Genomic DNA, 19,979 nt, shown 5'->3' on the forward strand with positions numbered 1-19,979 from the left:
GATTACATCTTGTGTGTATATAAGTGTATATAATTGCATCGATATGTAAATAATAAACATCGTGTATATAAGTGTACATACAATCACCCTTATAACAACGTGGTGAGTCTTTATATGATGTGTGGCCGAATGTTTCACGGTTTTACCGATAAGTATTGGAGCTTCGCCCTACTCATCATCATTCACTTCGTGGAGATTGCGGGAATTTTTTTGTATTGTTTGTCGACTCAAATAAAAATGTTTTTCCACCACCACCACCGCATGCTGACTTCTATAAGCTCACGTTAACATGCACAGTTCCAAAATTAACGCTACAATAAGTGATTTTTCCGGCAAGCCCACAGACTCTGTCGCAGGAAGGAAGGAAGGATAATACAGTGCATGAAAGGCAGGGAGGTTAACCAGGGGACAGTCCGGTTGGCTACCCTACGCATGGGAAGTGGGGAAGAAGGTATTTAAAGAAAAAGAAAGGGTATTGAAAAGACAAGAATAGAGCTTGAGGTGCAAGAGAAGAAATATTAAAGATAACTACAAAAACAAAACAACAGGCGATAATAAAGCCTAAAATGAAACGGTAAACTAACCAAATGACAAATGAACAATGGTACACAGTGTCTCTACAATCGTTCAGACAGGCCTGTGTCCTTTATGAACTGAAGCAATCCGTTTGTGGCCTTTTCGGACTGTGATGGGCAATGTGTGTGACACAGAACAGTTTGCGCAGTTAATGGCTGGTTGTCGAGTTTCCGGAAAGCAATTGACAGGTGCAAACCGGACACCGTGACACAGGAGGTGTTCTATTGTCTCGTCCGTGGCGCACACGTCACATGGAGGGCTGTCAGTCATGCCGATAGTGAATGAGCAACCTTTGGTGAAAGCAACTACAATCCATAGTCGGCACAGTAGGGTGGCATCCGAACGTGGCGTGTTAGTGGGTAAGTGGCGCTGCAGGTCAGGGTCGACCAAGTACAAACGGGAGTTTGAAAACTCCGGCGTATTCCGAACAGTCAGCGTGATTTCGCGGGCGATGGAGCGCCGTGACCTTGCCGCATCATGGCGCGATAACGGGATGTCGGCCAATTGGGCACTTTCATGGGCATGATGAGCCGCTTTGTCTGCACATTCATTCCCATAAATGCCGCAGTGGCTAGGGAGCCATTGAAAAATAATATTGTGCCCATGACTTGCAACGAAGTCATACTCTTGACGAATCTCGGCAACAGCTCTCTATGCACTTTTTACATGAAGCCTACAGAGACCGGATACATGTCTACACCGATGGCTCGATAACGAACTCGAGTTCTGCGGGAGCTGTAATTGTGCCGGCCAGATCGGTAGACATTCAATTCAAGCTGTCCAATTTAACAACGTCAAGTGTATCCGAACTCACAGCTATTAGCGAGGCTCTTCTGTACCTAAAGCAAGAATTACCACAAATATGGCCTCTGCTTTACGACTCCAGGCCAGCTCTCCAGTGTCTGCACTCTGCTCTTCGCTGGGGCCCGTACGAACAGCCTGTCGCAGGACTATGTTCTTTTGGCTATTAAAGCAAGAAAATAAATTTATTTCTGAAGTAAGTAATTATGTACTCGCTTAACCCAAGCATCTTGTTGGATTTCTTTTCATTTGTGGTCCAAGCGTGACTTTGGGGTGTTGAATGTATCTGTAGGTCATGCTGCGCGCTCAGCCGATCCAAGTTGTCACGCGTAACTGATCTCCCCACCCTGTTATTTTAGGTTGTTAATAAACCCTACACCCTTTTTTATGGACTTGTCAAGAACACCCCTTTTTGTATCCTTACAACGTCTTTTAGCCAACGCCCGGTTTAAAAGTGTGCGCCCTTGGACAAGATATTTACACTTTTTCGGCAAAAAAACAGTGTACAAAAGTTTAGTGGGCGGTATAGATGATGCTGAAAGTGATAACTTCCAAGAATTTCTTATTCAGGTCTCCGGTGGAAGGGTTGCTTTTGAAGAACCTGGCGAGGCGCTTCGTATTACGCTGCCGAGTCGGGCTGTCTTCGATTACCATGTTTATCTTGATTAGTCACGAATTTTCAAGCCGAAGGAAAGAAGGTGCTTCAAGACGTCATTTTTTTTTTGGGGGGGGGGGGGAGCTTTTGTTGGCTACTGGACATCACACTGCCCCTGCTCCGAGCCGTGTTCGCCCGCCCACGTGAAGGTCTACCTGCCCATGACCAAGCTGTATTGTTGTCTTGCGCACGCCAGTGGTTGGCTGCGAGCTCTAAGTTTTGAGTATTCGTTAATCGATTGGTTTCTTCCCTTCGTGCACGCCTGTTGCGAGTGTTAGTAATGATAGAATGTCCGGCCATTCATAGAGCGCAATATAAGTAAGTCGTCAATTTTGTGCTTGTTCATTGGCTACCTCGTTGAGCGAAAAGGCCAAGTTCGGCGTCGGCGTTTGTATTTTAGACAGCGAAATGGCTCCTTAGGAAGCGTCCTGTAGCACAAGATGTTTTACAGCCGGAGCGTAAACCCTGCCTGGAGCGGGAGGTGGCCGTCCAAGGCAGTACACTGCAGATTTGAAAGAAGAACGAGGCCACACGAGTGAACAAATTCACCATCGCCGTCAACTTTCCCAGTAGACAGCGACAAGGCCGAGCAGCGGCGCTATGCGTAGGAGGCCGATACAAGACATTAGTAAACGTTAACACGGATCTCACAGCAAAGCGTATCGAGGGGCGAGATTACAAAGCCCTTTCACACAGCGAGGCGGGAGAAACTTCGCCACAGACGTTCACCTGGAGCATTCACACAACTTCAGGCTTTGTCTTAAACGACCCATGAGTAGTGCCTAACTATCCTCGGACATTTTACAGCAGAGTGGTACTGTACTGGGCTTTAATAACTTCTCGGTGTCTTCACACCAGGCAGACCGACAAAAAAAATTTACTCCTCCCCCTCGACTCAAAGCCAAGGAGCTGCTGGTTGGCTTCTTCCCTGGGGCAGCCAGGGCTTGCTGCTGTTGTGGAGTTTCCGGCTCACCCCCGACACTCCGGGTGTCTTTGAGGAGCAAGGTGCTCCACAGCGCGTGGTTTAACTCGTCAAACGACGGATACACAGACAAAAAAATTTATTTGGCCCACTGGATCGCCAATGAGCTGCGGCCGCCTTCCTGGTGATGTCAGTCACGACCTAGTGTTGCTGCATCACTCCAAACTTTTTCACACACAGAAAGCGTTAAACACGCTCCTTGGCACCATAAACTTCGTTTTGAGCACCACGTCACTCAAAATACGCGTGGTTCTCTTCCATACCAGCGTGAAACGGGTCGGTAAAACACGTGTCCGCTTTCTTTTACGCGTGTAAGAGTCATGCGTGTAAACCGGAAAAATCACGCTAAGAAAAATCTCGCGCCAGCGATCGCGCCTCTCCTAATCACGCATACACATACCGTGATACACATCCACAATGGATCCGTTAGCGTGCTGATGCATGTTGCTGCAACTTGCGCTTCTTTTCTTTATTTTTTAATGTGGAAGGATTGAAAAGGTGGCCTACGCTCGCTTCAGCGATTTGGCGGGAAAACGGAGCTAGAGCCGTTGCAGGCATCGGCCAAGGAAGGTGCTTTGTGCGTCGTGTCTGCCTCCCTTTCAAGTGTGTACTATGCGGAGTGCTCGCTTTCTTGGGGTAAAAAGTGGCGAAGAAGGGCTAACCTGAGTAATTTGACACCAACTGGCCCGCTTGGTGTGCCGCGCGGTAGGTGCGAGAACACCGAGTGTCGAATGTGGGGTCTTCTCGTGCGACAGGGTGCCGTTCCCTACGAACTCCAGTTTTACAGCCGGATGGCGTTCTTACAGTGACCAGCCAGCTGTCATTGACGGTTGCTTGGAATATCTAGGTGAGAAAATTATATCCTAGTGTCCTTGATCATTGTATATTGCAGAACTATTTTAAGAATAACGACGTTTTAGTTTATTGTGTCGCTCTTCCTATTGACCGCGGAACTCCGCGCTAGTGTCAAGCTTTGCTCTCCATGTAGCTTCTGTTCGACACAGGTCATTCGGTCGACCGGGAAAGATGAGGAGACTGAAGGAAGGAGTTCGTTTCGCGTTGTCGTGGCTGGGAGTCGTTTCCCTCGTTCGCCGTCCGGCTTCCGCCGGTGTCGGCGTCTTGCGCTCGGCGTGTTTGTTTTGTTGGCGGTAAATTTCGCGCCCGCGCTCGCGCTTCGTGTCTGTGGCCGTTCTCGGGCGAGGAGGCGCAACACCGCCGGCGATGGAGGTGCCTGCTCGCTCCGTCCCTCACACAGCACTTCTAAAACGATTAAAAATACCGTATGCCGCAAATTCACACAGTCGACTTGCACATTACGAAGCGTTGAAAATCGAGTCCCATTCTACAGAACCGCCGCTATAAAGACACAAGAAAAATGTGCGCGTTTTTGTTGCACATCATGGCAGAAGTTAGCGTGTTCTATGGGAGTGCGAACGCATCAGTCTGTAAGTATTGTATCGAATCCGCTTTTTTTATCCCCGCCAGGTTTCACCCATGGACGTCTTTGCCGGTGCACTGTGTGAGGCGACGTGAAGTAGCTGGTATACGGCAGAACCCTGAGAAATTGTGAAGTTGCAAGTGGACACGCCACTGGAAAAAGCCTTGCTGCAGTGTTTTGGTGTGTATTACAAACAGGACGTTACCTGTCAGACTGCTTTCCGACAGTTGCTAGGATTCGTTCGGGTAGTGGTTACACGTGATGGCATCGACGAACGTCCATGGCTGCTAAAAATGCTACGCGATCTGTTGACGAAACGACACTTCGTCTGAGTTACGTGAATAGCAATGATCGCGTCCTGCTCTAAAGCGACAAAAAGAGTTCACCTGGAGCCTGTTTTATAGTTCGTCTGTTTATTTCTCGAATTTCGCTGTTTGTAAGCAATGTTGTAAGTTATTGGGAATAAAAAGTTTCACTTAAATTTGAAATTTGTTTAAATTTCTTGTTGTGTGTTGTTCCTAGACCTTGATTTGAAATCTCACAATTCGCAACAATCCTCACCAGACGTCCTCACTAAATTTTCTTCACAAACCTATGGGTATAGGGGCCGAAAAGATGCACATCACAGGCTTAATTGCATGGGATTGGCTAGGTGCACTCTTTCAAGATGCTTTATGAACGTCTGTTTTGCGCTGCTTTCAACAGCGCTTGAGTTTATCACATCCGAAATTTAGCAGCAATCGTAAACCCCGTTATTCGGCTAACGCTACTAAGTTTTGGGGCACGGCCCCAAAGCAGTGTAAAACAAACGTTCATAAAGCATCTTGAACAAGTGCACCTAGCGAAAAATTAACGCCGCAATCGCAACGTGAGGATACTCGATCCGTGACTGGCGACTTCCCTAACGCTGAGTGAAGGTGAAAAAGAGGATTTGTACTTACCAGATGCGGCATTCTCCAACTGTATATAAGACACCTCTCGGACTGCCAGAAATCTTTAAAAAGAACGCTGAAATAAGACAGTGTTGTTTTGCCGCATTTATGTGCTTAGTGGGTGCGGAAAGCTACCATAATTACGGCACAGCAACTACTATTTCTGTCGGTCAGAGAGGCGCCTTATACACAGATGGAGAATGCCGCATCGGATAAGGGCAATCCTCTTTATAAATGCAGAGCATTTCAGTAACTCACGATGTCACCCGCGTTGACGTCCGTCGTAGTCCGCACCGTCGTTGTCCGCACCCCTCCCCCTGCACTATATAAAAAAAAAAAAACTATCCGGCGCCTGGTTTCGATCCCTCGACCCTGCGGGCGGAACGCAATGTACATGGTGCTCTACCCACTGCGCCACAAAGCCGACACAGAATGGGAGGCTACGAACGCGTTTTATATTCTTGACTCATTCAAACTACGTCAAGAAGCTGCTGATACAACGCATTCACTACCACCAACTCCCCAATCACTAAACGTTAACGCAATCCCCCCCCCCCCCCTCCCTGTGCGACGCATTTACTCGAGTCCCCCTCGCGGGGAGATGGGCCCAATTTTTTGAGCGTCTGTTTTAAGTTTTCTTTAATTCTCATCCAGGCACCTAAAGTGGGTTCCATTCTTGGTAGCTCGTTTTGAAGAAACTCTGCCACTTTCTCTTTGGTTTTTTTTTTGCCTTCACTAAGCTTTACGAAGGTACGTAGTCCCGGATGAAAGCGTGAGCGCTTAGCTTGATAATTCACCACGCCTGAAATAAGCGTGTAGAAAATTCCTGTACTCACGTTTCGCAAGCGTTACGCTTCCGGCGAGTTATGCTTAGAAAGCGTGACTTTTCTGCGTGAATGCGCATCCCGCTTGGAAGAAGCGTGCAAAAAAAAATCCCGCCAATCCACCCCGTGAATGTGGTTGGAAAGCAAAGCTGTAAACGGCACGCACAACGATAACCCATGCGACGTCACTTAAATTCACTCACATCGCTCTACAAATAGTAAAACCAGAGAGAAGTGAAATGCACTTAACCACACCATTTATTACTTCAAAGAGATATTCTTGGTAAGGTTAAATCAATGCATAATGCATGAACGGTGATTGGTTGAGTTCTGTTGGTTTAGCACAAGAGTGGAAACTTGTGTTATAAAATTAAAGTAAGCTTCAGCACGGTGTTAGACGATCTGACTTCTCCGTCTCTGCGCCGCGGGCGGAGGCAACGAGATTTGCGGCAGAGAGAGAGGAGGAGAACACGGAGGAGGAAGAAATACTCCTGTTCAGATTTCTGAACGGCCCAGAGTGCAGCCCTGGGGAGTGATTCCTTCTTCTGTGGGGGCCATATGCAGTCCGCGCGGCCTCTGTTCTGTCCAGCCGCTGAACCTGGGTAGGTAGAGAGGGCATGGACAGCAGCATCTCCCATTGCTTTTGTTGGGTAGTTGATGGAAAGAGAGGAGGGTGCTCAGGGCTAAAGTTGCACACCCCGATTACGGGGCGGAGTGTTCCTACTTCTGAGCAAAATTTACATTCAGCGTCGTAGCGATTCGGATGCATTAAGTGAAGACGCGTAGGCTGTGGGAAGGAGCCCGGATTGTATGAGCCGTAGGGTAGTTTGTTGTTCTCTGGAAAGGTCAGGGTAAGACGAAGGTACGGTCTGTCTCAGAAGGCGATAATGCTGGGTTATCTCCAAGAACGTGACAAGCGGGTGACTGTCCTCGTGCAGCTTCATAGCACGGGAGGTAATAGCGCAGGCTTGTTGGGTGGGCGTATTCTTTGCCATCCATTGAAGCGTGAGGGGGTGTCCAGATGAGCTAAATGGAACCGCTTGAGGAGTGGTTTTTTAGCACGCGCAGTGCAGGTCAGGACACGTAACCCGACTGGTAATTCCAGTAGGCTTGCTGGGAATCGGTGACTACCCTCCGAACCCAGGGTTGAATGAGAGCCAAGGTGATGGCTGCATCTTCTGCTGCCGTTATTCTTGGGTCCTAAGCGAGGTACACGCAAGGAGGTTGGTTCTGGAGGTAGCCACGACGATGGCGTATTTCTGCCCTCGATGTTTGGAGGCGTCTGTGTGGATAACTGCAGGATCCCCACCGAGGGTGGTGTTTAACGCTTGAGCCCGTGCTTTTCGGTGACCCTCGTCATGTGAGGGCTTCATATTTCTAAGCGAAGCGAGCATCCTTAGTTTCAGTCGCCTAGAGTCTGGGAGTACGTCAAGCGGAGTGACATTCTGGGCTGCCCAGCCAATCTGGTGAAGCATGCGGTTACCCACCCCAGTTCTGATTCGGGCCTTCTGGTTAGAAAGATGGCCTTATATCAGGTTTTCCACCGTGTTGTAGAGCCCCGTGCTAAGCAGCCTCTGTGTGGACGCACTCATGAGAAGACCATGGCCTACTCGACCGCCTTTCTATTCATTATATAAAGCATCTATATGTCCTCCTTGTCGAGAAGAAGACAGGGGGTTGACGTAAGTGACTTTCGAGAAGACAAAAGCTTCAATTAATCAAAAATTAGCGGATTCCTTTAGGCCTCGTTTCTTGGTGGCAACTCGCCTGATCATGTGTATGATTTGATTAATACTGTTTTTGAGGCGCTCCAAGGAGACGTCACTTTTGGTTTTAGCCTGGAGATGTAGGCCCAGTATCTTGATGCTGGAGCTTGGAGTGATGGCCTGGCCATGAAGGAGTATTTGAATGTATTCCTTGATTTGGCGTGAGGGCGGACGACAAGGAGCGGTGATTTTTTACGTGAACACTGGAGGCACACTGGCGCACTAGAAGTGAGATTCCATGCATTGGTGTGAGCTTCCTTTAATTTTTGTAACTCTTAGCACATGAGCAAGGTGCGCACAGAGTCGCTAGATGGGCGTAAGTGGTCGCGTGACGCTTTCACGTGGCATTCAGCAGGAACGCATGGGGAAAACCCGTAGATGTGCTTGGTGAGTACACCACCTGTCTTCACCGTCTTCACGTGGGCTTGTAGCTAAATCGGTAAGACAACGGGCTCTCGCTTTGTTAGTCCATTAGTTCCAGGTTCGATTCTCGGGGGTGCCAGTAAATTCTTTTATTTGTTCGCTGGAGTTTTCTGGTGACACCAACGGTCGCGAAAGAACCCTTGGGGGGTAGAGGTAAAAAGCTTTGCTTTAAAAATCGTGGACACACACACTTGCTAAGGGTGGAAAAATTTAGAGTGTAGAGATGCCGGCTCAGCCAGCCATTCCCGGCGTATGTTCTGCAGCTGGCCTCACTGCAACGCCATACACGTGCATTTGATCTAGCGTTTTCTGACAAGTGCGTCACTGTGTAGGTGGCTCATTCAAACGTCTTTGAAATTTACGTATTGTTGCCAATGTTTTTAAGGGTGTTCGTTTACGCTTGGCGTATTACTGTTTTTCTGCTCCCCCAAGGCTCTTTTACGGTTTTAGTTGTTCACGTAATACTGATAAAGCAAGAATAAAAATGCATAATAATAAAATTTTAAGCAGTGGTACAACGCGTAGAGTACGGGTGTAAGCTGTTCGAAAGCTTACAAGTACGCTCCAACTTCCGAATCGCAGACTTCGCCCGACGTTTGCGGCGTAGCGAAGATGTTAGCGCCAGTTTTCTTTTCAAAGGAACGAGAGAGAGAGAGAGAGAGAAACAACATTTATTTGTCCAACATGGTTTTGATGCAAAGGAGGCCGAGCCTCTTCACCCCTCAGACGGCGGCCAGAAGTCCTTGGGCTCCGGCGGCGTCTTCGGCCATTTGGACAACCCGTATCTGTACATCCGGATCGGAGCTGCGCAGAACGGTCTCCCACTGCTCCTCGGTCTTAATTAATAGCAAAGCACCTAACGAATTCTTTTTCTGGGGACATTCCCAAATAATATGGCGCAGGTCTGCCCTGCCCGCACATAGCTTGCATTCGCTCGTGTAGAGCCCCGGGTAACAATGGCTGTACAGGACCGGATTGGGGAATGTATTTGTCTGCAAGAGGCGCCATGCTACAGATTGCCATTTGTCGAGAGTACAGTGGGGGGGAGGATACTGAACCCGTTCCAATCTGTAATGATTGATTATGTCTCTGTACGAGACCACGCGGTCCCTCCCCATCCCAGCGCGCGAGAAGTGCTCAGATGTTTCCTCGACGTGATCGGCTCGGTTAGCCAAACCTCGAGCCGCGTCGTGAGCGTTCTCGTTACCGGGAAGAGAAGAGTGTGCCGGCGTCCACACAATTTGGACCTTTCTCCGGTCTTTGAAGCCGACCAGAATTCTCAGTGCCTCGGACGAGATTCGTCCCTTTGCGAAATTCCTAATTGCAGTTTTAGAGTCGCTGACAATAAATTTAGCTTTCGTGGAGGCCACCGCCATCGCAATGGCCGCCTCTTCTGCCGCATCCGGCGACGACGTCAGTATCGTGCCGCTAGTTACGGAATTGCCGTTGCAATCGATAGCTACCACGGTCATGGCATCGCGGGCTGCGTATTCCGCGGCGTCCACGTAGACCACGTTCTCAGAGTTTTTGAATCTCTTTTGTAAGGCTTTCGCTCTTTCGCGTCTTCTTTCTTTGTTGTGTTCGGGATGCATATTCCTCGGTATCGGAGGGACGTGTATGCATTCCCATACTTCACATGGAATCTCGCGTTTGGAGCCGAATTGAGATTCGTACCGAATGCCTAGAGTCATCAAAATATGACGGCCCGTCGAGGTCTTTGTGAGTCTCTCTAGCTGGGCAACTCTCTGCGCCTCTATTAGTTCCTCTAATGTATTATGAATTCCTAACGCCTCGAAACGTTCGTTGGACGTGGTAACTGGTATCCCGAGAGCTTGTTTGTATGATTTCCTGATCATGGTATTAATTTTGGTCTTTTCGTCCGCCCTTAGTCTCAAGAAAGGTGTTACGTACGCTATACGACTCAGGACGAACGCTTGTACCAGCCTGATCAAATTTTCCTCCTTCATTCCATGATGTCTGCTTGCTATCCTGGAAATCAGTCTGGAGGTTTGATGGACGCTTTTTTCTAAAAAATTAACGGTTTCAGTATTTTGACCGTTGGCCTGAATTCTCAAGCCGAGAATCCTGATACTAGTCACAACTGGAATGAGATTACCATCAGCGAAGAGCTCGATTTTGGGGACTTCCGAGGCACGGTTGCGTCCTCTCATCGTGGGTTGGTAAAGCAACAACTCCGATTTTTGCGGTGAGCACGCTAGGCCTCTCGGCTTCACGTATGTTTCGATTGCGTCGATCGCTGTCTGGAGAATATCCTGAATTCGGCCATCACTACCTCCGGTGACCCAGAGGGTGATGTCATCAGCGTAGAGGCTGTGATTCAAGCCTTCTATCCGATCTAGTATTTCAGGAAGCCCAATCATAGCGACATTAAAAAGAAATGGCGACAAGACGGAACCTTGCGGTGTTCCCCGGCTACCCAATTCTATGTCCTCTGATGTGACCCCTCCGATAGTTACATGAGCTTTCCGGTCGGAGAGAAAGTCTTTTATGTAATCGTAAGTTCTACGACCCACTTCCAGTTCTTGTAAGTTTTCTAGGACAGCCTCGTGAGCGATGTTATCGAAGGCCTTTGTTAAGTCCAATCCCAAAATTGCTTTAGTGTCTAAGGACGAGCTCTCGTCTCCATCTAGGATCTGATGTTTGAGGCGTAGCATTACGTCCTGCGTAGACAATTTGAGTCTAAAACCTATCATGGTGTGAGGGAAGAGCCCTCTGTCCTCCATGTATGCGTTCAGTCTATTGAGGATGACATGCTCAATCAGCTTGCCCACGCACGACGTCAGTGAGATGGGTCTCAAGTTTTCCAATTGTAATTTCTTTCCAGGCTTTGGAATCATGACCACTTGGGCAGTCTTCCATTGCCGCGGGATGCTACCCCTTTCCCAGCATACATTAATGTACTTCGTCAAGGCTTCTATAGATTCGTCGTCTAGGTTTCTTAAAATTTTGTTCGATATACCGTCGGGGCCAGGGGTGGACCTTGTCCGGAGATTGTCCAAAGCTGCCCGAATCTCGGATATCGTAACGGGTCGGTCAAGGTCTGCGTTTTCTTTACCGGTGTACGGTTTTAGCCCCTTCTTTTGAGTAGATCCAATGTATCTATCTTTAATTTCTTTGAGCAAGTCTTGCTCCGTTCCCTGGTAAGTGTGAACAATCTTACTCAGGTTGTGTTTCTGGGTAGTTCTACTATTTTCGGGATCGATTAAGTATCTGAGTATATGCCAAGTTTTAGCGAGCCCCATCTGATGTTCCATGCCGTCGCACATACTGTGCCAGTTCTGGCGGGTGAGCTGATTCGCGTAGTCCTCAATTTCTTTGTTTAAAACTGCTATTCTTCTGCGCAGGCTACGATTATGTTTCTGCTTACTAAGCCGTCTCTGCAGGCCATTCTTGGCTTCCCACATGTGCAGGAGCCTGCTGTCAGCCACTTTCAGTGCGGCTTCCTCGGGGATGGTTTTAGTAGCTTTTTCTACGCATTTGTGTATATTTTTGGCCCAAGACTCGATGTCATCAATTTCGCTACCCAAGTTCTCTGCTCTTCTGATATCACGAAAAGAATCCCATTCTGTTATTTTGATCTTGTTACCCTTTAATTTGGAAGGACCGGCCTTCACAGTGGTGGCTACAATAAAGTGATCACTTCCCAAATTTTCTTGAGTGTTTAGCCAATCAGGATCCGGCACGTTCTTGACGAAGGTTAAGTCGGGAGTGGTGTCGCGGCATACGCTGTTACCCACCCTAGTGGGATGAGCGGGATCGGTCACCAGAGTGAGACCCTGCTGCTGTGCGTCCATCCAGAGGTTTCGTCCTTTAGCGACCTCCCTACCGTACCCCCAGGCTGGGTGAGGCGCGTTAAAGTCGCCTACTACGACGAGTGGTTGTCTTTTGACTATGTCTAAGACCTTGCGGAATAGAGATCCGAACCTGTGCCTTTTCCTGGGACTACTGTATACGTTTAGAACGAAAACGCTGCCTTCGCTCCCCTTTTTGGTCGGAATAATTTCGACGAGGACGTGGTCCACGGTGGCGACTCCAGTCTCGTGTTCCAGAACCGGTAAATTTCGTCTTACTAGAGTAGTGACGGGCGTCTTATCGTCCGAGGCTTTACTGTAAGTTTTATACCCGGATAATTTTGCCTGTGCCCCTGTCTCCTGCAGCGCTATTACGTCCGGCGCCTCTTGCACATTGGTGTCGATGAACTGCTGCAGGTTCCCTCGTTTCCGGCGAAACCCACGGCAGTTCCATTGCCAAATCACGTATTTCTCGTTACTCCGGGCCATTGTTCGAGTTCGAATCTTCCTTGTTAAATTTGGTCATGTCCGCCGAAGCGGGTCTACTGTAAGGTTTTGAAGATTTGATCGGCCCAACGTCAGCCGGACGAGAGTTCCTATGGGTATCCTCTAAGACTGTAAGCCGGGTTACCACCTTGTCAAATTGATCTTTAATGGCGTTGGTTAGCTCAGAGATCGCAGCCTCGATCCTTCGGTCTATAGCTTCAAACCTGCAATTAATACTCTGGTTTAATTGTTTTAGTTCTTCGGAGTCATTATGTTCTTTGGGTTGTTCACCCGCCTTTCTTTTGAAAGGTGGTGAAGAATCCACATCACTCTGCATCGCTACTGCGACCGGAACAGTTTCCGTTTCTGGTTGCCCCATTTTGATTGGCGCTGCAGCGGTTTGCGCATGAGTTTGCTTATCCGCTTTCAGCCTTACTATTTCTTCCTTTAAGATTCTGTTTTCCTTGGTTATCTGCTCAAGAATTTGCCTGATCCTCATCAGTTCCTGTTCTAAGGGGGAAGGCCCTGACTTTTTGTTGTCTCTGCAAGGAGCATTATGAGAGACCGCATCTGCCCAGCTCACCTTATTTGCATTCTCTTCTTTGTTCCTTTCCGAGGACTGCGAGCGACCCCTCCTGGTCTGGGGCCTGGAGCTAGAGCAGGACCGCGATTGGGCCCGCCTTGAAGCGTCATCGACCGAGATCGATGACGCTTGGAGTTCTGCTTTTCCGCTTCTTCTGGGGGAGAGAGTCGGGGAAAGGAACTGGAGCGCTCTCTTCGGTCGTATCCTTTGTCTTTGGTGGGGTCTTGCTTGCTCGTAGCTCTGCTCAGGTGATTTTCCCCGCGGAGAATCCCGGAGCTGGTTCTCCCGCCGTCTTCTTGTCTCGAGCGTTGCTGGTGCTCCCATTGCCGTTGCTTGAGCAAGTACGGTGTCTTGAAACGGTTGCGACATTTTTTGTCGCCTGTGACGTGCGCTTGGCCGCAAATGGCGCATGTTGGATGGCAACTGTGATCTTCCGGTGGGTCTTTAATCCTGCAGCCCTGGCAGTATGTTTCGTTTGGTCTGGGGCAGACGTCCGTGCGATGCCCGAGACGACCGCAGGTGTTGCAGACTTCCACCTTCTTCTTGTGCAAGAAGCATCGATATTCCGCACCGCGGTAGTATACGTAGTGCGGAACTTTGGTACCTTCGAAGACGATAATAACCGAGCTTGTCTTGCCCATTCGTCTCGCCTGGAGGATCGCGGGGTTCTTCGAGTTGACCAGACTCTTTGTGATGTCTTCTTGCGTGTCATAGTTGGGTATATTGTGAATCACGCCTTTCGATGTGTCGTCCGGGGGCGTCACATACGCCGTCGTAGCATAGGTCTGGCTCTCGACTTGAATTTCTTTGATGCTGCAATACTTCTTGGCATTTTCCATCGTTGGCGTACTCACGACCAAGATGTTCTGTCCGGGTTGAAGGCGAAAGATGTCGTCACTCGCCCTCTCCGGCGACACTGCGGCAGCGCGTAACACACCGTCACGGAGCTGTGCGTAACTCACACGCGACGTGTTCAAGCCATCGCGTGGTCGAATAACTATCTTGATATCTTCTCTGGGAAGAGCCGGCAGACGCGGTCTGCGCACTCCCAGGTGGTTTTGGATCTTGTGCGCCTGCTCTCGGCGGGCGCCTTCCTGGTTTCGGGAGTCTCGATCAGTGAGCCTAGCCTTGGCTCGGCTGCTTCGTTGCTGGTGGCTGGTAATCCAGCCCGCGTCGTTCTCGTAGTCTTCGGGTGAGATAGGCTCCCCATCCACTTCCACGACTTCCATAATGCCTCGCTGGGTGTCGGTTAGGCGGGGGCTGAGACTGCGCTGCGGGCTGGAAAAGTCCCCGGCGGCTCGTGCCAGCGCGCATCCAGAGTGCACGCCAGTGCGCCCGAGCATGCAAGAGCGCGGGTCGCAGCACGTGCCAGAGCGTGCCAGAACAGAGCGTTCGCCTCAGCGTGCGAGCCGTGGCCGTTGTAGGCCTCGTTGAGGTTAGCAGGCCTCGCTCGGCCGGCTGCAAACAAAGGCCGTAGAATTTCGGGCGATGGTCCGTCCGTCGATGATTTGGTGTCCTCTGGGTGCGTTGACCTTCAGGAATACGGTGGAATACCTTTCGTGGGTCCACGTGTGGAATGTCGGCCACAGGAATGGAAAATCCACGGAGCTCATGTGGAGGACGTTCGATCAGCTCGGCCCCCTGGTGGCCACCCTCAAAGGAACGATTTCTCAGTGCAAAAGCTGGTACCCCTTTTTAGACCTCTTTCGCCTCTAAAAGCATATTATTATCTGAAGGGAATGTAATTTTTGTTCTTACGAGTGCTCATGGTGGCGTTAGTGAGGCTACTACCAGGTTGCTAATGAATACGGCCAGTCATTTTTGAATGCCTTCACAGAGTAACTTGTCGACACTCCATCACTCTTGTCTTTGGGCCTAAACTAGCGCAAATGGGAGTCATATAACGCAAAAGAAATTCTATTGTGTTCTCATAAGCGCAACCGCTTCCAGAATAGAATAATAAATATGCTCCAAAAGTTCAAAGGCCTGCATTTTGCAAACGAAAACAAGAATTGCGCTACCCTCTAGATCACAAGAGCGAACGGTTCATCCGGATTGCGCGAACTTTTAGCTCTGCAGTGCTGTTCAAGCGCTTTCGCCGACCAATGCGGGTGATTGTTTTGAGCAACCCGACGCGGTGAATCAGTGGCAAAGGCGTTTTGCTGGCGAGCTCAAAGATGAGGATTCGATTCCCGGCCGCGGCGGCAGCTATTCTGATAGAAGGGAAAAGCGAAAGGACTGTGTGTTCGAGATTTAGCCGCATGTTAAAAATCCCCTGGAGGTTAAGGTTATTCTGGACCCCTCCATTACGGCACCCCTCATCACCTGTGATGCATCGTTGCGTTAACATCATAATCAATTAATCGAAAAGCATATATACGCACAAGTACCACAGTATTTGGTTCCCACTAATTCCTGCGTATCAAGACCCGTCACAGTGCTAATCGTTGGAAAGGATACTCTGATTCATGAACTTGTGGCTTGTGAGTGGCGCCGTAGTGGTCATTTCGAACATCCAATATTTCTTCAAGGCGAGTTTTGTGCATTTACTACGCAGCGGATGACGGGTACCGTAAACACCCGCGTATAATACGAGGTTTTCTTTCCAAATTTTACTATGTAAAATTTTTGCCTCGTATTATATGTTGATTCCAAAGTTTTCAGCCGAAAATGTGCACTTTCGGTTTTGGTTTCAGCGAAGGGTGCGTCATCTTGCGGTGGCGTTAGCTGACTGCTGCTTCTCTCAGCCGGCGCCATTTTGGTGGTTTTGACTACGCGAAGGATCGGCACGTTCACCGCAAGTTCATCACGATTTCGGGTGCACCAAGGCAGTATTCGGCTCCAATTAAAAGAAAAGTTATCTTATGTGCCGAGACCATCAGGAATTGCGCCGCAGGACGGCAGTTCGGCGTAACCGAAGGCAGCATTCGCGGGTGGGGAAAGCAACTGGTGCTTGACTGGATAACATCTGTGGGGTGTCGGCGACCTGGAGCTTTGTTGGGGGGTTCCCGTCAGTGCTCGTGTTGGACGCATTTCGCTGCCACATGGCTGATTCCGTGAAGAAGTTGTTGCGCGAACCCCGCACGGAACTCTTTGTCACTCCAGTAGGAATGACATCCCAGCTGCAACCGCTAGACGTTTGCATCAACGGGTCTTTCAAAGCCTGCATCAGGTCTTGCTACCAAGAGTGGATGAGGTCAGGAGACCCGTAAGTGACAGCTACCGGATGGCTGACGCGTGCTTCTCTAGCGGTGCTTTGTGGCTGGATCGCGGGTGCGTGGGCCAGCATCCCAGAGGAGCTCATCAGTCGCTCTTCTAAGAAATGCGGCATCTCGAACGCCCTTGATGGCACTGAGGACTACTTTCTGTGGGAAGACATTTCCGACAAGGCGACTTCAGGAGACAGCAGCAGGGAACCTGACGATGACTGAACGGACGTCGGGAGACAGTGCCAGCGAAAACTGACAATGACTGAACGGTAACTGCAGTGCAAATAAATATTTTCTGCGTTCTTTACCTTGCATTATATGCAGATGAAACTTTTTTTCTGATTTTGGTCTCTCTAAATTACACCTCGTATTATACGCGGGTTCGTATTATACGCGGGTTTTTACGGTATTCCACAGGGCTTGGCGCTTCTCACTATGCTGTTTCTTTACGTGGATCGTTATCTTCGCCGTCGTACAAGTTTTCTCTAATCAACGATTCTCTTTGTGCACTGTTGCAGAGAGCCCCTCTGATAGCTGTTGCTCGTTTGGACTAACACAACAGTGTAAGTGATGACGGCGCCCATCATCTGTAAAATGAAAATACAGAAAGAGAGAACGGTTAGCAACTATTTCAAGAGGTGCAGTTATGTGGCATAAATATTCCGACATTTTATGCAAACACCTATTGTGGGTTTACGGGAGTTTTTTTTAACGTCTATAGCGGACCGTGCTAAACACGTCTGTATGATGACACCTTGTCAATACGCTTGTGGCTGCGGCACAGTAACAGTGCGTGCCCGTACCGTGTCATTGCGCCTAATTGACCAACCGAAGAAATTGAGGTGAAGGATTAATGGCGTCGGCTGATCGTTGTAAGTGTTTTTGTTACAAACCCGGCACAGCATGTTTGATACAGTTGTTTTAATTATTTTGTAGTCTCGAATATTTGGCAGAGCACCTGCCTTTCTTAAATTTTACGTAAATAATTTGTTTGGGCGATTTCAAAGCCTGATTGCTGATAAAACACAATAGGAGGGGGGGGGGCGGCATCGCAAACAGGAGAATTAATGTTTTCGGTGGCTTTACACTTAATTAACAATGCGGCCGGAAATTTGCGACGAGTCATGCGTGCAAAAGCCTCTAAACCCAATCGCTACTCAAAATTATCTCAATTGGTTGTAACGGTCTTTAAAATGAAAAAAAAAGCCTATCCTTATGGTCAATAAACGTTTTGCTGACCTATTACCACCTCCCTACCTGGGTGAACGTTGACACGTCGACTACGAAGAAACCACTGCCGGTGAACTGAAGATCGTTGTGTTTACTCCAGTTCAGCATCATACGAAGCTACGAATGCGGAAAAAAACAGAAATCGTTGATTACAAAAATAGTACCCGCGCTACCGCATCAGTGCTCTGATCAGTTTGAGCTGAAACGGATGTTTTAATGCGAAAGCATTAACTAGAGCCGCGAGCCGGCGTCTGTAGCAGTCAGACGGCACATAAAATGGCTGACTGCGCCAAGAGAACAAAACTAAACTAATTGAGTTGAAGAAAAGACACACATGAAAGTGAATGGGCCGAAACCGAACTCAGACATTCTGGAACGCACCCGCCCCGGTGGCTCAGTGGCTAAGGCGTTGCGCTGCTGAGCACAAGGACGCGGGTTCGATTCCCGGCCGCGGCGGCCGCTTTTCTGATGGAGGCGAAAAGCAAAAACGCCCGTGTGTACGAGATTTCGGCGCACGTTAAAGATCCCCAGGTGGTCAAAATTAATCCGGAGCTCTCCACTACAGCGCGCCTCATCGCCTACGTTGCGTCGGCGCGTTAAACCCTACAATCAAATCAAATCATTCTGGAACGCGAGTAAAGCACGGATCCACTACACCAGGTAGTTCACCCAATGGTTCCTCCTGACAAAAGAGGAACCTAGCGAATTTAATGCGGCCTTCGACTTCGAAAACGGCGGCAACTGGTACACGCAGCTCGCACTACAATGAGTTTGACGTTGCGTGGCGGGTACTTATGCTTGGCATTGAAAGGACACTGAAGTTATTTGTAAAAATTGCGCCATTATTTGCGCACCCGCCGCGGTGGCTCAGTGGCTAAGGCGTTGCGCTGCTGAGCACGAGGTCGCGAGTTCGATTCCCGGCCGCGGCGGTCGCTTTTCTGATGGAGGCGAAAAGCAAAAACGCTCGTGTGTTCGAGATTTCGGCGCACGTTAAAGATCACCAGGTGGTCAAAATTAATCCGGAGCCCGCCACTACGGCGCGCCTCATCGCCTGCATTGCGTCGGCGCGTTAAACCCTACAATCCTTTATTTGCGCCACTTGAAGTCTGGTCTTCCTAAGGCCGTGTTTCAACCCCTCTCAGTGCATTTACGCGGCTTTATTAAGTAGAAAAATCAATTCTTAAGAGCTTTCCTCCTGTGTGCATCCTCATTGCCGATTTCATGTGACATTTTGTATGCTGCTCACTCGAGGAGGCTCGCCGACCCCCCCACAGAGTCAGTCGTCTGGCCGGCGGCGGGCTGTATACCAACTCGTTCGCTCAGTTGAAACGAACCCACGGCACTATTTGTGCCTGGAAGAACGTGGTTTTAGTTTGTTAGTTTGTAGGCTGTACCAGGCTTAGTAAAGTCTATGAAGTCAAAGTAGCTTCACACAAGAGCACATTCGACGCTTCGCAGACTGGTATGCTTTAGTAAAAAACCTCAGGCCCATTGAAAGGTGTGAGAAGAGTCAGAGAAGCCAATGCAGGTACTTGGAAATTTGTTTCAACCGACAATTTTTTTGTAAAGCGCAAAGCCAACATACGGGAGCCACTTTTCGCGCGGGGTGAACATAGAACACAGAGGGTTGCAGCACGACCACACATTTGCGATTGCTTTTCTTCCTAAGGAATGAAGTTGCCAGAGATGAGATATTCCTGGAAATTTGGGGGACGCTTGCTGCGCAAGCGTTATTCAAGGATTAGTCATCTAATCCGCTGTGAATGCTGAAGTTAAAAAGTAACGAGGCTATACGGTATACACTCTATTTTTCCTACCCTGACAGCGCTGTTGCTACGGACCAATGATCTGAATCACATGGTTCACTGTGTCGCAATTAGAAAATTCTGTCCCCAATAGGGCTTGTTTTTTTTTTCTGGAGTGATTTTCCGCTCTTAGTTAATGTTTTCTATCCTGCATCCACCATTTCGCGCTGCAGCCTTCACTGCTCCACGAGCGAGTTGGCGGACTTCGTGCCGATTGACACTGACCCGTTGGCGAGTGCTTGTTAGCGTGGTGTTGACATAAGCACCGACTGCTGCGGGCACAGTTCCGGATCAGCCGACTCTCGGCCTTCTTTGAACACGCCACAGGGACGAGCCAGATAAGCTCCAAATGTGGGGTGGAGCGCCTCTCACCGTCTCTGATGCCGCGGAGGGAATGCAGCCTCTGCGTACTCCTCGGCGATGGAACATGACGATTCTAAGCGGTGCTGGCAGGCTT

The 19,979-nt window shown here is 49.2% G+C and overlaps 1 protein-coding gene across 3 annotated transcripts in view; it reads right to left on the reverse strand.

Annotated features, from left to right (window-relative positions):
• Nucleotides 1-16,897: 16,897 nt before the first annotated feature.
• The window catches only part of LOC144162092 (uncharacterized), a 35,874-nt gene continuing 32,792 nt past the window's right edge, over nt 16,898-19,979 (reverse strand). For all 3 annotated transcript variants that reach the window (XM_077692595.1, XM_077692594.1, XM_077692593.1), the window contains 2 exons: nt 17,745-17,834; nt 16,898-17,074 (listed from right to left, as the gene is read on the reverse strand). In XM_077692595.1, the coding sequence (XP_077548721.1) occupies nt 16,973-17,074; nt 17,745-17,834 (192 nt within the window). In that variant the 3' untranslated portion in view covers nt 16,898-16,972. The remainder of the gene's footprint in view (nt 17,075-17,744; nt 17,835-19,979) is intronic.

This window comes from Haemaphysalis longicornis, unplaced genomic scaffold, assembly GCF_048455015.1.
Source record: "Haemaphysalis longicornis isolate Haplotype H1 unplaced genomic scaffold, Haemaphysalis longicornis Haplotype H1 scaffold_12, whole genome shotgun sequence".
NCBI classification, from domain to species: Eukaryota; Metazoa; Arthropoda; class Arachnida; order Ixodida; family Ixodidae; genus Haemaphysalis; species Haemaphysalis longicornis.